This window comes from Oenanthe melanoleuca, chromosome 2 (genome assembly GCF_029582105.1).
Source record: "Oenanthe melanoleuca isolate GR-GAL-2019-014 chromosome 2, OMel1.0, whole genome shotgun sequence".
In the NCBI taxonomy this organism is placed as follows: domain Eukaryota; kingdom Metazoa; phylum Chordata; class Aves; order Passeriformes; family Muscicapidae; genus Oenanthe; species Oenanthe melanoleuca.
Window position 1 is genome coordinate 110129541 of NC_079335.1, and position 16145 is coordinate 110145685.

At 39.1% G+C, this 16145-nt stretch overlaps 1 protein-coding gene, 1 non-coding gene and 1 pseudogene across 5 annotated transcripts in view; 1 reads left to right on the forward strand and 2 right to left on the reverse strand.

The window, feature by feature from the left end:
• SLC4A7 (solute carrier family 4 member 7) overlaps window positions 1-16145 on the forward strand; it is a 91165-nt gene that overhangs the window by 19700 nt on the left and 55320 nt on the right. For 2 of the 4 annotated variants that reach the window (XM_056484428.1, XM_056484426.1), the window contains exon 2: window positions 14247-14328. In XM_056484428.1, coding sequence (XP_056340403.1) covers window positions 14247-14328 — 82 coding nt within the window. Of the gene's footprint in view, window positions 1-6122; window positions 6261-14246; window positions 14329-16145 lie in introns of those variants that run through there. The other 2 variants (XM_056484427.1, XM_056484429.1) reach the window with 2 other exon arrangements.
• On the reverse strand, window positions 26-96 carry TRNAG-GCC (transfer RNA glycine (anticodon GCC)). Its single transcript has one exon. It is a non-coding gene; the product is annotated as a tRNA-Gly (tRNA).
• Window positions 170-603, reverse strand: LOC130249793 (60S ribosomal protein L27a-like; annotated as a pseudogene).

A 16145-nucleotide genomic window follows, 5' to 3' on the forward strand; every position in this document is an offset into this window, starting at 1 on the left:
GAATCACCTCCCTAGAAGTACCAACTGCATTGGCCAGGAATCGAACCCTGGCCTCGCGCTTGGCAGGCAAGAATTCTACCACTGAACCACCAATGCTGGTGTTTTATTTTTTTGGCTCATTTTGCATGTTGTCTTTATTTAAAAAAAAAATTGAATAAAACAAAAACTTCTATTCCACAAACACACAGGCACCACCAACTTCTTCGATTTTTCGCCTCTGCGCTTCTACTGAAGAACTTTGCTTTCACAATTGGGAGTTTTTTGGGCTGCTTCCCTTTGCCTAGCACTTAGCCTGAGTGCATAATATTAGTGACTGTGGCCAGTCTGGCCTCATTTTTCACGTAATTGAACCTTTTCTATTAGCTTCTAAGTCTCCACAGTTTCCAAATTGACAGTAGCACAGAATTTTTTTGATTCTTTTCAAGTGACAGTGTATCATGCCTACTTTTCTGAAGTAACCAGAGTGATGCTTGTTGAAGTTCAACCTGTGATGTTGCATACCACCAGCATTATTACCATGTCCTCTGGGGTGTTTTCTGTGTGTGTGTGCCTGTGGCTGATGTGCCTCCTCACCTTCTGGGTGTCCTTTAGTCTGGAAGGCATCTTGTCAGTGTGTGCAAGGGCAGGGGAAAAGCCTGGTGCTTGTGAGAGTGAGGAAAGGCGAAGGGGGCAGAAGTGGAAAAGTATCAGATCCAAGGTAAGGCAAAGATGTTGCATTGTCAAAATATTATGAGAAGAGTGGAAGGTGATGTGACTGGTACCTCGCTGTTTCTCCAAGCTGGGGTGTGAAGCTACAGCAGTGAAAGTGTGTGGCTCCACTGCAGTCTGAGCCAGGCTTTGCTGCAGTTACCCCATGGTCCAGCTCTACCTCCTCTGGGCTCAGCAGTCTCCTCTGCCTGCACCTCACTGGTACTGAGTGGCATCTGAATTAAAGTGGCAAAATACCGTCAGTGCAATTTTATTGCTGGATCAGTTCCCTGATCTGGTATGTTGCGGGTTCACGTTGTGGTCAGCACTAGCACAACACAGCAATTGCAGCTTTCTGGTACTGTCTGCTTTATTAATATGTGTGGATTGCTAAAACTTATTCCTTTTAGGTAGCTGTGAATTTGTTGTGGTAGAGGCTTGCTAGTACACTGGTGGCTGGTTCATATTCAGCATGTGTAACAGGGTAATAATCTGACTGGCATTCCTGCTACAAGGATTTCAAATACCTTCCTCAGCGTTACTTATATGAATAGAGAATTTGAGATGCAGGGAAAGGCAAAGGTGAAGAATTAAGCCTTGAATTCCTGTGTATTAGTGAGATTAATTTTTTTGCTTTTCTGTGAAACAACATATAGGTGAATAATCATTCAAAAACTGCACCATTCATGGAAAGAATTCTTCTATTTATTAGCTGCTGATGGTTGATGTTCTTGTCAAGGAGCTGTTCTGTTTGGGTGTTGTTTGGTTTGGTTGTATTTGAGCAATTTGTCCTAACTCAGTAATTGGATTTGACTTTTTTTAATTTATTTTTTTTCTTTTTCTTTTGCTGTTTACCTCCTGAGGATTTGCTGTCAGGGAAAGGCCTTCTTATGCAAGCACTTTAAATAATGTCAATAAAAGCAAGATAAAATTATCTGTCTCTTATTATGCTGCTTCATATCTGGGCTCATCAGCTGTTCACAAAGATGCCATCTATTCTAGGGAATTAATCTAGAGGATAAGTGTTTAATATTTGGACATTGACTCTTGGAGGGAATCCAGAGGAGGGCCACCAAATTGATCAGAGGGATGGAGCACATCTATGAGGAAGGGCTGAGAGACTTTGGGTTGTTCAGCCTGGAAAAAGGAAGACTTTGGAGATCTAATTGTGGCCTTCCAGTACCTGAAAGGAGACTACAGGTAAGAAGGGGCAAGATTGTTTATGAGAGAATGCAGTGACAAGGCAAAGGGGAATAGGTTCAAGTGGAACGAGAGTAGGTTTAAATTAGATGTGAGGGAAAACTCTTTACTGTGAGAGTGGTGAGACGCTGAAGCACGATTTCCAGAGAAAGTGTGGATGCCCTATTCCTGGAAATGCTCAAGGACAGGTTGGAGCTCTGAGCAGCTCTGAGAAAGGTGTTCCTGCCCACAGCAGGGAGATTGGAACTTGGTGATCTTCAAGGTTCCCTTCCAGCCCAAACCTCTCCATAATTTAGAATATTTATACAAGTGGCTATAGAGCAAAGAAAAACTAGAATATCTCTCAAAAATGCTGCCAGGATGCCTGGAGATGAATTTAGCTAAAGGCAATATGTTACAGTTGTAAAGTGAGCAGCTTTGAATTCCTCTGTGTCTCCTTACCATCCCTTCCCCCCCCACCCCCAGAAAAAACAACAGAAAACTCCCCAAAGTTTAAAAACCCAACCTCCTGAAAACCCCAGCAAATCAAATCAGCCAACCCTCCCTAGCCCTAGCTCACTGACATGGTGACAGACATGAGCTGATCACATGCTCACACATGCTGCTGTGAGATGTTGGTGGGGTTCTGTTGGAACATGGTGAATTTCATCCATCTGTGCTGAGGGATGGTTTTGAGTCCTGGAACATGTCCTGGAAAACTTTACACACATCTTTTGTTTTTCTACATCATCAGTGCATTCAGATCAGAATGTGGTGTGATTAATCAAGTAGTACACTAGAGAACATAGTAATCTTGCTGTTAATGAGGGTTCAGGTTATAAATTTCAGGGGATCTCTAGAGAATAAGTATTCAGCTGTCCAAATGACGTGCAATTGTATAATGTCAGGAGGGCTTAAACTAGTGATCTTCCTCTTGTTTGCTCTTGGCATCTTGGTGGCTTCTAAAAGCTGTCCTGCAATGTGCTGAGAAACCCAAGACTCCACTACTGGGGCAATTCACCAGAGAATATCTGTACAGAATACGTCTATCTTTTTTCTTCGTTTTGTATTTTGGAAAAACCCAGTTCCATGTCTACGTGCCGCTGCAAACTGAGGCAAGCTGAAGCATGCTGTGCAGATGTATGTCTTGAGAAATAGGTGTTATGTAGAAATTGTGTTCTGAAAAATACTTGTAGGCAGTATGACTTTTGGATTTTATGGTTAGTTTTATTCATTAAGTGATGAGCCACTGCCAGCAAAGGTTTCTGTGTTCCCTTGCTAAGGCAGTAACAATTCTTTAAAGGAATACTCTGTATTTAATTTCTTCGTAATAGAAACTTCTAGGAAGCTACCTTAATATATTAGAGTTAGTAGGTTCTCCTTTGGTCAGAAGCTGAACAAAACCATCTGAAGAGGTGTTTGACCTATGAACTTTAGACTGTGATGTACGACTTGCCCCCGTCATCGTCATAATCCCCAAGCACCTTGCCTCTCTCCTGACTGCCCCCATGGCCTGGGCTACCCTCACCCCCTCCAAAATAAAGCCTCGTTTAGAAGTATTGTCATGCTGTCTCATAATTACTTCTAGCTTTTTAAATTCTTTCCTAAACAGAGATGCTTAGAGCTTATTAGATGCTGTCCTTTCAGCAGAAGGTTGGCAGTGGACTGGGTTGGTTTTTTGGGGCTGCAATGTTAGAAAAGATAGTTATAGTGTCACAGACTAATTTGAATTGGAAGGGAAACATAGGGATCATCAGCTCCAACTCCCTGATCTAATTTACTCATATAACTAGGGGTTGATTTTGGACTATGGATGCAACTCTTAGCACCCCCACCTCCTAACCCCCCAGATCAGGATTTTAAAGCATCAATAGATACAGAGTTTACGGAGCTGCAGGTATGGGTATGTTAGTATGGTTTCTCTGCAAGCAAACACAGGCACTCATTTTCCTTGTGCTCATATCTGACTGTCTGATAGCAGCTGGGCTGGAGCTCATGTTAAATCCTGCTGAGAGCTCAGTCCTGCTTACTGCAGCTACTTTAAATGTCCTGCCATTTCAGAATGGCAGATTAAGCACAGCTCTGCCTGCTAGACGCTCTGCAGACCTTACAGTAAGGCAGTTCACTGCCTCTCCATAATGGACTGTGATCAGAATTGTATATCACTTGGGAAAAGATGAAAACTTTTATTTTAAAAAAAAAAGCCCTCATACTCTTCTTAGGGATTTTTTTGCAGCATCAAACATGGTTAAAATATTGCCCCAGCACAAATAGTTCTGCTCTGAGTTCTCACATTGTTGTCACTGAACATGTTCAAGGATGTGATAGTTTTGAATATATTTGCCTACAGTTTGTTTTAGAATACTTATGTAGTTAAACATGTTGAGACAATTGCAGTTTGAAGTTGCTCTGCTGTTCTCCATTTGATGGGAAGCTTTTTCCTGGTATTTACTCTAAGGGAAGAGCAGACGTTTATCCACAAAGTGTTTTGGTATGGGACTTAAAAGACAAAAACTTCCATCTGTTTGAAAAAAACGTGCTTGTATTGCTTCTGAGTGGTTTTTTTTTTGTTTGTTTTGTTCCAAGACTGAGTGACTGTTAACAAGGAATTGGTTGACTACAGACCATAAAGAAATTTCAATTAGCTGCTTCAGAGTGTTTTTTTTTTTTTCTTTAAGTATTCAAACCAAGCAAGTACTTTTTCCCAAACTTATAAAAATTTAAAAAAAAATCCAATGTGTGATTCCCACCCCTCTTATTCTATCCCTAAGGAATAGACAGCCTATTTTCCCTTCACACACCCACTCCTAACCTAAACAAACATATTTTTTACTTGTAGTAATTGAATTATTTCTAGTATGGGTTTATGCTAAGGAACAGTTCTTTGGAGTGTGGGAGAGGCACCAGGACACAGTCCATCATAGCTGTTTCAGTATTCATCTGAGCAGCTGAAGAACTGCATGAATCTGTTCTCTGCATTAGGGAAAGAATAGGTGTGATTTAGAATGCCCAGTTTAGAAGAAATCACTAAGAGTTAGGGTATCTGATATATATATGTTTAACTTTGTGCTTTCTATATGAATAATTTAGTTTATAGCCATTTACATATGGCAGCAGAGAGGCCTTCAGTAGCTTGGAAGTTAAAAGATGTATACGTGCGTTAGAATGAGCTTCTATTTACAGAGTGGAAACAAACTACTTTTAAACTCTCTTGTCAGCACTATCCGAGAATACTTCTATTAGCCTATGGTCAGAGAATTTTCTGGACTGAGGCACTGAGAGGAACTGAATGTGGCCTGCTGATTTCTCTGTAGTTAGGTGATAAATATCATCTTCATAGTTGCACAATTTGCACCAAGTTCATGGACAGTATGTTACTTGTTCTATTTTGTCCAAGTTGTTTGTTGGTTGGGGTGGCACCAGTCCAGCTTCATTGCTAGAGTTCTCATCAAACAAGACATAGGAATAAAAAAAGGAAAAAGAACAAGAAAGGCAGTGGCATGTCTTAAAGGTTAAGTTATAGATAACTCCTTAAAGAGCCAGTTTCCCTGAGCATTTTATGATGAGACAAGGAAGTTAGGGTATATCAGTGATGGAGAGAGTAAGAGTGAAGTGAAGCTCTGACTTTGATCTGCTGGAGTAGAGGCTGCATTTTTCAAAGGTTGGCTTAAGGAAGGAAAAAAGTACAGCTACTCATGTAATACCTGAAACAGAGACACCTTTCTCTGGGAGGACACGTGAGATTAATTGGAGCTAACATCAATGCTTTTTCACCTTTTCAACAGGAGGGGACCAGAAAAAAAGGATTTTTCTTTTTAGGAAGCCTTGGTTTATTTTGTTGAACAAGAAAATAAGAATATATAGTTTATGTTAAAAAAAACAACAACCCAAAACCAAACACTTGTATTGGAATGAATATTTGGTAAAAGGTTGATAATACAGCTATAAACACACTTAGCAGATGTTTGACTTCTGTGTTGTTCTGTTCTGGGACCCGAGGTACAAATGCGTTTTGTAGTGCTAAGGAAGTCTTGGATCAGAGCAAAAAATATTACCTTGGAGCTGTTCTTAGCAGCTGTTGATGCAGAAAATTTGCAGTGTGGAACTCAGTTCAGTTCCTTTTTTGGTATTCCCTGAGCTGGAATTGAAGGCATGCCGTCTTTTCCATTCTGCTGCTGTGCAACCCTGCGGTAGCCGTAGTCAGTGGCCTGGGAGCGATTGGCTGGGGAGCAATTTCCCGGAGTACATCTGTGTCAGGCACAGGCAGCTAAAGCAGTCATGTACGCGCAGGCTCTGATCTCTGGGGAGGTTCACTGCAGGGTCTCGCACAAGGGCATTCTCTGCTTCTGCACATCAGCATGGAAGAAGCTCGTCAAGGGAAGAAAATGCAACCTGTATGTAAATAGCAGCTGTGTAACGTAATAATGGCTCGAATGTGATTTGTTGCAAGCGGTATTTAGCAGCTGTGGCTAAGAATTGTGTGCTACCTTAGGCTCACTAGTTGTGGAATAAAGAAAGATCTGGTGATAGAAGTAGTAGTTTGAGTGGAGATTTCTGTATTAGGGAAGATATTTGCTGTGTTGTTAGAATTGCTTGATTATAGTAACCAGCTTAATTCAGAAAGAAAACGTGCTCTTACAATTGTGATAGTGTACTACCAGACTTAGAGAGTGGTTGAGTATTTTGGATTTGGCTGTTTCTTTTGAGTTATTTTGAGTCAGCATTTCTTAATTTGAAGGTTATTAACTGTGGCTTTGCTTGATTCTGTGCAAATATAGCAGGGATGTTTCTGGTAGAGAATCTTGAATTAGCTGGTTAATTGTTCCTTTTTGCAAGAAAAGGAAAGTGAACTTAATGAGCTGTGTAACTGAGGTAAAGTGTTCACGGAGATAACATTTTGTTCAGACCTCAGTGGCACAGATAAAAAAACCTCCATTTGTGGGAGTTTGTGCAATGAATTCTAGTATTAATTACAAGCTATTGCTTAGCTGTTGTATGGGCTGTCATTACCATATAACTGCAGCGTGTAACTGGGATTATTACTTTGAAAGTTTCCTGGAAACTGAAATTATGGGATAGAATTTTCCTAAGGTGTAAAACTCTAAAGATCCCTGAATGATTTTATATATGACAACTAAATTTTCTATCCCCTTGTGTGAGCATAAGAAAAAGTTTGATTTAGATGTGTTAGAGTGCATTAGATTGCAGTGGCCTTTTGTTTGTCAAGGTCTCTGAAGTACAGTGTTTGATTTTTGATTTTAATTGTGGTGCTACTTTCAGCTCTGGGCACAGAACTCTTATCAAGCATGCATATGCCCAGGAGACTAGGCAAGGATATGAGGTGACTGGTTGTAAACATTATGGTACTTCTGCTTTTTTTTACCTGTAATTTCAGGAATTCACTTAATTGCATTTCAGTGAATGGAGATATGGATTTTTTTTTTGAATGAAATTTAGTACTGTGAGGCAGTGATAAAATGCAACTTTGTAAAACAGCTACTATAATATTAGTAACGCAATTTGATATCTTGTGTTGGATTGGTGACAGCATTTGCTAAGTTTATGCATGGTGTTGAATTTTCTGGCTTGCAGAATACTCGGGCTGAATTCAAATGGGCATCTAATTTTTATCAAACACTCACCTGCACCTTACCCATACTTGGCTAGGAATCAAGCCATCCGTTTTTCTTGTGCTTGTTCTAATCCAGTTTTTTGGATGAATTGCTGTGGTGTGCCATGGTTGATAGTCATTCACAGCCAGTCTCTTGTTGGTATTACGTTTCCTTTTCTTTCTCACTTCTTCTTGCAATTTAATTTCCTCTTGAGATTAACACAAACACTTGGTTTACTGTCCAAAGACATGTTTAGTTTTTCTGGAATGGGACATGGCTTCTCTAGTATGTTGTGGTGTTCAATGTGACCCTGGCTGGAGTAAGGCCTGCTAGAACTGAGATAAAACTACTTATAAACATTAGATTTCAATGGTGCAAGAAGCAAAACATTAGCGTGTTTAGAATTGCTTTTTTCCTGAAAGGGCTTGGGTTTTGTGGTGCTTAAGTAACACATACACATCTTTAGTGCCCTTACTTACAGTTTTGGAAAATTAAAAGTACAATGAAACTTCTGGAGAGTCTGTCTGAAGTCTGTTGATATCTTTTGGACATACTTGTCCAAACAAGGTTTGTAGAGCTGCTGTGTTTATTGTAAGTCTTCTAGAAGCAGATTGGTCAGATGTATTTAGTAAGGCAAGCCGAGCAGTTAATTAGAGGATTAGTAGGCTAAAAAAATGTCTAAGTATCCCTAACCTCTTCCGTTATAGTTATGGTCTTACTGAAATAAATCTAAGTGTCACACCTTCCTGCATGGCTCTGAGTGTAGCTTTGGTTAGGAGGGGCTGTCATTTATATGTGAGGATTGTTGTGTGAAATAGGAATTGTATAAGCACAGGTAAAATTCACAGGAAAAGGGTGTGTGTGTGGTGACACCAAAGCCATTGAGCTGATCTGGAGTCATTCCTTCAGTGCTTGAGCAATACCCTCTGCTAAGATAGTAGGGGAGAAAACCCTGGAAAGCAGCTGTTCTGTGCAAAGGAGACCATAGAAAATACAACTGAGGGGGAACCCATCAGCAGTATGCTTCCTATTTTAAACCTGGCAAGTGTTCTGTTTGTGAATTATTATTAATTGTGCTCTCATCTGTATATATTTAGAGGGGAAGGCCAGCTAAAAATTGTACGATGACAAAATGAGACAGGGCTCATTTATATTTGGTGCATTTTTCCTTGGCTGTTAGGTTGATGTGCTTGATTTAGAGCTGATAGTGTTTCATCACTCTGGCAGCTTCTGACATTTCAATATTGCTGCATAGAGACTGCCCAGAGAACTTACTTCAAATGCATCTAAAGGTCCACCTGTGCAGTCCAACTAAAGTTGAACAGTTTGATAGACTGCCTAATACCTTCACTTACTGTTATTTAGAAAGAACTTTGATTTTTTTTTTTTTTTTTTTTTTTTTGTATTCTGGTTGTCCTACAAGGTGGCAGCAACTAGAGATGCCTGCCCTTCTGCCCACTGTGGGCTCATCTTCCCTCTGTTTTAAAAGCAGAATCAGTCTGAAAGAGAAGTAAAACAATATATTTAGAACTTACCAAGTGCTTCTGTTAGTTGTTCCTGCAGGTAAACTGTGTCAACAACCCCTTCCTATTTACTCACTTTTAACTAGGGCTGCTTGGTGCTTTGTATGGGTAGCAGGGGGAGACCTGTTATCTATATTGGTTTATCTATTTTTGAAAAAGGTCCATTTAAAAATATTTTGTAAATGTACACACACATACCTGGATATATTTGGAAAATGAGGTTTTGTAGTTACTCTTGATTATTTTTGAGATATATGGTCAAAATGAAGGTTTTTAATTATTTTATAGCCAAGCCTTAATTTTTGAAGCAGAGCAATATCAGCAATCTTATGTTAATTAATTTTTTTGTTTGTTTTTGTCATTGGAGCTTTTTTTGATGGCTGTCATAGCTGTCTCCTGAATGCAGATCCCACAAAGGAGGGCTGATAATAAAATGAGAGTCCTGCTTTGGCTGTGCTTCCTAAAGTCAAGCCACTGTTGACACTGATTCAGTTTGCACTATTGCTGTGGTCCTCTCCTGTTATGTCCTCTTGCAGACAGCATGTTGATGGATGGTTTGATCCAGCTGAACTGCTCCAATGTACTTACTGGTGGTGAAAGAAGGAAGGAAAAAGTGTGAAGGGCAAAATGCACTGTGCACAAATTCTCAATGCTGTTGAGCTTGGTAGATCAAGAGTAGTGTGTTACAAAGGTTTGCCAGTTGGGTCTGGAAGCAGGGTGTGGTTCTGTTTTGAGAGGGATGATTTGTTAGTGCCACATTCCAGCCTATGAACTAAATTCTGTCTACCAGATCTCCTGTGTCTACAAAAGCAGAGATGTATCCATGGGTTCTTGTTGGAAGAAGGGCAGAACTGTTTGCTTTCTCTTTGAGCCAGAGAGATTGGGACACAGTTACAGTCACAAAGCAGCATGTAGGACCACTGGGATGGTGTAAACAATTGTATTAGAATATAATTAAAATAAGAAGTGTTAAACTGTTGGCCAGGGACAGATGTATAAAGGAAAAAAGTTGATATGAGTGCACTCCTCCCTCCCCATCCTGAGTTGGGATTAGTAGATGGAGCACATAAACATTGATCTAGCTAAGTAATGGTCTTAAATGTTGAGCTCAAATTATTCTTAACACAGTTACTGTATTGCTCATAGATTCCAAAGGTTTACAGTTAGCTGTATAAGCCATTTATGATCACTGTCTATCACCAGAATGATTTGATTGAACTCTATTTCAAGTACCTTAAAAATGTGCTTCTAGCAAGTTGTCTGTCTTGGAAGTGGTTATTCAGTAATGCACTTTGGCAGCCTGCCTGTCTGAAATCTGTCGTGTGTGTGACTGCACAAGGTTAAGTGAGCTGCATGGTGAGAAGTGCTTGCAGAGATGACAGTGGAAACTTGCCTTTGGATTTGATACTCCACGCGTCATATTCGTGCTAGTCCTTGAGACTGTGGCTGCCACGTACTGCTGGAGCTTGTCAGTTCTTCCAGACTCAGTGCTTTCTATAAAAATGCATGCAAATTAGGATTGACCTTTTTTTCAATACTGGTTTAAAAAAACATGTAGTGTTAATATGGTAGATACCAAAAGTGTACTATACTAAATGATGACAGACGTTTGAGAAGGTAAATAAGTAGCGTTAATTTCTGCTGCTTGTTTTTCTGCAAGGGGGAATTACTTTTCTCACAGACTGAGAAAAGACATTTGAAAACCAGAGGTGACAAGAGGAATCCTACTGGGAGTCTGCTGGAGCACTGTGTATTTGAAAGTCTTGTCTGATCTATAGCATTTGGAAATGGATTTCATTTTCATGCTGAGGAGAGATAGAAGGCTGAGAAGACAGATACTAGTGTATGCAGGCACCTCTAACTGAATATGAAGGTTTTACTGGAGGTTGTTTCTGCACCATGTTTGAGTATCCAGAAATCTGGTGTTAGGAAAAAGTACACTTAGTGTATCTTAATACAATGTGCTAGGCTTTTTCTTTTATTTTTTATTTTTTCTTTTGAAGTACTCTGGATTTGTTCTGTTTTTATGAATTACCTTCTTGTTAAAAAAAAAAAAACCAAAACAAAACAAAACAAAAAAAAACAAACCAAAGGGTGAAAGCTTAATCTCTCCCTGGGGCACCTTGATTTCTGCTTGTATTGGCTTTTTTCCCCTTCTCAATTGTTCTTTTGACTGAAAGTGAAAGCTACATACATTCTAAATTAGTATAGAATTTTACTTTGGCTTGTCTACATCAGCTGTGTTTGGGCATCTGTGGGATTGTCATGCATAAAATTTCACATGCAGTGAATGGTAAACTGTCCAGGAATACTTGCTTTAAGGTCCAGTCATTCTCTGCCTAAAAAAGGGAAGTTGACAAGTTTTCCACAACCCTTTATTCTTTGTTTACATAAAAAGTTTAGAAAGTAGATGAGAGAACTAAAACAGCAACTGTAGAATTTTCCCTCTCTTCATGCCTTCAACTGACATGATAGATCATTTATAATTACTGGAAATCTGTGCCCTACAGACTTTATTTATAACCAGGAAAAGGTTGTAGTTTGGAATTACTTTATAATGTATTTGAATATTTTGATTTTTTTACCTGACCTAAGGCAAAAGTGTCTCATACTGGGATTTGCTCTTGGCATCACAAAACAGATATGTTAAAATGATGCTTTGTGTTTTTCTGAACAAAGGCTGTAAATGATATGCTTCCTTCATGTATGATATTTGTGGTTGTTAATGGTTTATTTTGGGAAGAGTCTATGCATATGTTGAGTACTTTGAGATGGTGATAGAATGGTTTGCAAGGGCACGCATGCCTTCCTGTAATCTAATCTTAAAAGACGTTACTTTCACGTGATGTGGTTTTTGAAGGCTGCTTCTGTATGTATGAGTTTGGCTGAGAACCTCTTTTACTAAAGCAAAGGGTGATAAGGATTAATAACGTGATATAGGGCATACAGCAAATCCAGTTTCAAAATGTTGTTGGGAGATAAAAATATTTCCTTATGTGTATGTTTTTGATGGTGTGTACGTAGTTTTCTGCTGCTATGTTGTTTGTATCGTCTGGAGAAAATCTTTCTTCTACGTCTTTTTTTCTAATTCTTCCATCTATTTCCATCTCTACTTGGAGTTTTATGGTAACATACATACTGTGAGTATCTGTTTCTGTGAACAAGAGTGTACTATAGTACGCTTGATTTTGGTGTGTAGGAGATAGGAATATACTGTGTCCCCCTACACTCCCCTCCAATCTTATTACCATGATACTTGAAGAAATTTTATCACTTCTTTATTAACAGGTTCTTGGAACATTTTCACAGTCTTGCCCAACAGACATTGCCTCAATTTTTAAAATTGTAGCTCTGTGAGAGTGTTCAGTGTTTTGATTTTTCTAATCCACATGCAAAACTCTGCTGTCACTACAGTGCAGCAGTAGTGACAAAGGTTACTGTGCAATGCCTTTCTTGGAAACCCTATTTTCAGGGACACAGCCCAGAATTTACTTGTATTTAGTTTTCAGATGTTTATTCTGCCATACTCTTGTATTTTTACCTATTTGCATAGTGCCAGCTGCTTTTGGTTTTTTTGTGGTGTAGCTGCATCTATCCTTTTGTTAAACCTCATCAGATTTTTTTTCCCAGCATGTGGTGCTCATCATCTTCATATTCTTTAATCTTCTTTCCTCAGTAGTTAAATATTTAGATTTTTTTTGTGTATATGCACACAATATCCTATAATAAAGATGCTTTTTGTTAAGAACAAGGAGTTCTGTGTTTAATTTTTTTTTTTTTTAAGTGGGAGTTGATACAGTATGTTTTAGCTTGTACCTGTTACACACAGATATGTTGTTTTTCATCCTTGCCACTTTTCCTGTGAGGTGACAAACTTGTTCTATATATAAAGTAATTGCGCAATTCTAAGACCAAAGTTTAGTTGAATGTTACCACTCTTAGGGTTCCCAGTTCCTGTAACACTCTTGAATTAGGCTTCTGTTTTTCCCTTATGAAACCATTATCACAGATCCTCCATGGACTGGTCTAAATGCATCAGGTCAGTGTAAATGCTGCTAGAAGCAGTGATCAAACAGATAAAACTTGTGGAGGATCTAGCTGTCATACAGCCACAAGAGAAGCCACTTTGGTGAGCTGATCTAATGGAAAACTAATCAAGTTGTTATAAAAAAAGCTAACACCTCCTCCCCCCGCCCCAAACAAACAAACAGCAAAGAAACCATACCTTTTAAAAGCACTTTTTATCTGATTTTGTGATGGTTAGGTTGTCCTAAAGGAAAAAAGTGTGTGCCCAAGGGAGCAGAAAGATCAGGGACAGTAATCTTTAGCCGTTAGCCTTGCCCTTATATTTGGATGTAAAATGTCACCCTTAGGCAGTTGTTCTTTTGGAGAACCAGCTCTGTCAGGAGGCTGTAGTTTGTGAGCTGTGAAAAGCAGACTTTATTCTAAGAAATGCAAACACCTGGAGAAATGCAACTTTAATGTTGTTTTGATGTCAAATCAATCTGAGATGGTCTTGAGATTTCTACTACTTGGTTACTTCATTTTGGTCAAGACTGAGCAAAAGGCAGTTTTAAGGTCTGTTTTAGCAAAGTGACTAACTATGATTAGGGGATGTGTTCAGAGATAAACATATATCTATTTCAAACATTTTGTGTTAGGAGTAGTGTGGTTTCAGTAGGAATGGAAGCTGAAGAGGTCTGCTGGAAACTGTTGCTTTTTAACTTTGTGGATTAAAAAAAAAGTGAATTAGGTTAACAAGCTGGCTGTTGAACCTGAATGAAGCAGTTATTTTGGTATTTTTAGAGCTGTTGGTCTAGGAAAGACACTAGGTTGGATGAAAAAAGCTTCTTATTTGTGCTGGGAAATCTCACACAGGAATTGCCCCCTACAGAGAAGAGCCTGAGATCTCTCAATATTAATTTCTGTATATTTTTATAAATATATGAATTGTTTTATTGAAGTAGATTGATGGCTGTTGAACAAAAAACTAAAAGAATACTGCAGATTTGAAATGTGTGTCCTGATTGTTGATAAGATGAAATCAAGAACATTGGAGGAAATTTTGCAGTATTAGCCTATCTGTTGATTTACTCTCTTTTCCTTCAATACAGAGTAATGCTTTCTTGAAAAATTGGATGGGTAGGTTTTCAGTGATGACATACTATTTCAGAATATATTTAGGAATTTAGGAAAAAAACAGTTTTATTTAGTTTTAACTTAAACTTGTGTCTTGTTTCTTCAGGGTCATGATGAAGAAGCTGTTGTGGATATGGGCAAAATCAGCTCTACTATCAATACAAATTTTGAGAAAGAAGAGCTAGAGAGTAAGTTTGTGGTGGTTTTCTGTTTGCTTAACATGCATTTTTTGCCTAGGGATAAAAGATGACTTTTCCTTGCTAAAAGGAATCAAAATTTCATGGCTTCATGAAATTCTGTGAGTAAAACTGGTGAAAGGCAGAGGTGACCCACCCTGTTTTTTGTCTTTGTGCATGCTAGTAAGTGTCCAGTGTTCTAATCTGTCGCTCAGAATAAATTTAAAAATTGAAACTTTCCAAGGAAAACTTGCTTCTTAGACTTAGGTTTGAAAAAAATTATTCCTGTTGTTAAGTAATTTTCCAGCATGAATGATGTCACGTTCTGCAGAATTAAAATAGGAAATAGGGGTCATGAGGGAGATGTTTGTTTTCTTTTCTGAAAGTTAAGTATTCTTGTGATTGTGATCATGCATTTCAAATACTGGGTCTGAACAGATATCTAACTGTTCTTCTGGTTCCATAGTAAACTGCTTGTTCCACAATCTGCTATCAGTAAAGTATTATGGTAGTCTTCATTATTTGACTCAGGATTCCACATTTAGCAATAAAAATAACAGTGATTCAGTTTCATATAGCAGAATGTAAGATTAGATATTTCATCTAAGACATAACTTTTTTCCTTACTTGAAAACAAATTGGTTTGGGATTAGGATTCATGGATGCTATTAATGAACAAGGAAAAGACTAGGGACCTATGGTGTTAAAATCTTCATTATTTGCCTCTCACATGGAATGCTCTGAAAGTTAATTAACATCTGCAGAATGTTAGAAGGCAATACATTCACTGAGTTGTACTGACTCTTACTTCTTCAGCACACTAGAAAACCATAATGGCAGCAGTTTCTGGCTAAGAAAAGTTAATTTAAGTTGCTGTCACGTTTTTCTCCTACTGTGGTATAAGAGGAGAGCCACAGTTTAAAGTGATTGAAGTTGTTTGCTGCTATTGCAGTCATACTCTTGCTCTGTTCCCTTCATTCTGTTACTGTTTTCTGTCTTGTGCTAACACTTTCATTGGCCTGACCAAACCAGCCCAGCTGTGTTAAGCAACTGGAAAATTTAAGTCTGACGAAGATGGTCAAGATCTCAGCTGCTGAGCACCCGAAATGCCACACACTGCATTTGTGCCAGAGCCGAGCAGAGGAAGGAAGTGTAGATGTGAGGCTGAGAGATGCAGCAGTGGAGGCTGTGAAAATGCTGATTTAGATGGGACTCTGCTGTAGGGAAACCACTGGCTTGGCTGTTTCTGCAGTTGAACCTTTAGTGCAGATTTAAGTTGTCTCCTTAATTTCTTTCTCTGCTTTTCTGGAGAGATGACCCAGAAGAAGCGTGTGTGTGTTTTGCAGGGAGGCAGGGGTTAAGGGGAAGCAGGCATCCAGCTGGAGCAGTATTTGAGGCAGCAGCCTTAGCAGCTGTAATACCTCGGCCACAAAGAGTGACATGGGAATGTGCAGCCAGATCACTTCCCCAGTCTCTTTCAGAGCACATTCTTGTAGGAGTGCTTCAGCTCCTACACCACTGCAGTTAATCAAGATACTGGGTGGGAAGGCAGGGGGCTCAGGCTGCTTGAGGCAGTTTAAGCACTTGGATGACTGCTATGGAAAATATTCCTGTCTTACCCATAGCCAAAGAGTAAATTAAGGTGAAATGTAGACTGCTGTCCCATGAACAATTGAGGCAATGTAGGCGCTTTTGAAAGGAGGAGTTGAGATCTCACTGTCCTCACCTTGCTTTTAGCCATGCAGCCTTATCTTTTCTTTCACTCCCTCACTCATTTTGGAGTGGCCCAGTGTTTGTCTCAATGCAAGAGGGAGCTGGCTATCCAGAGG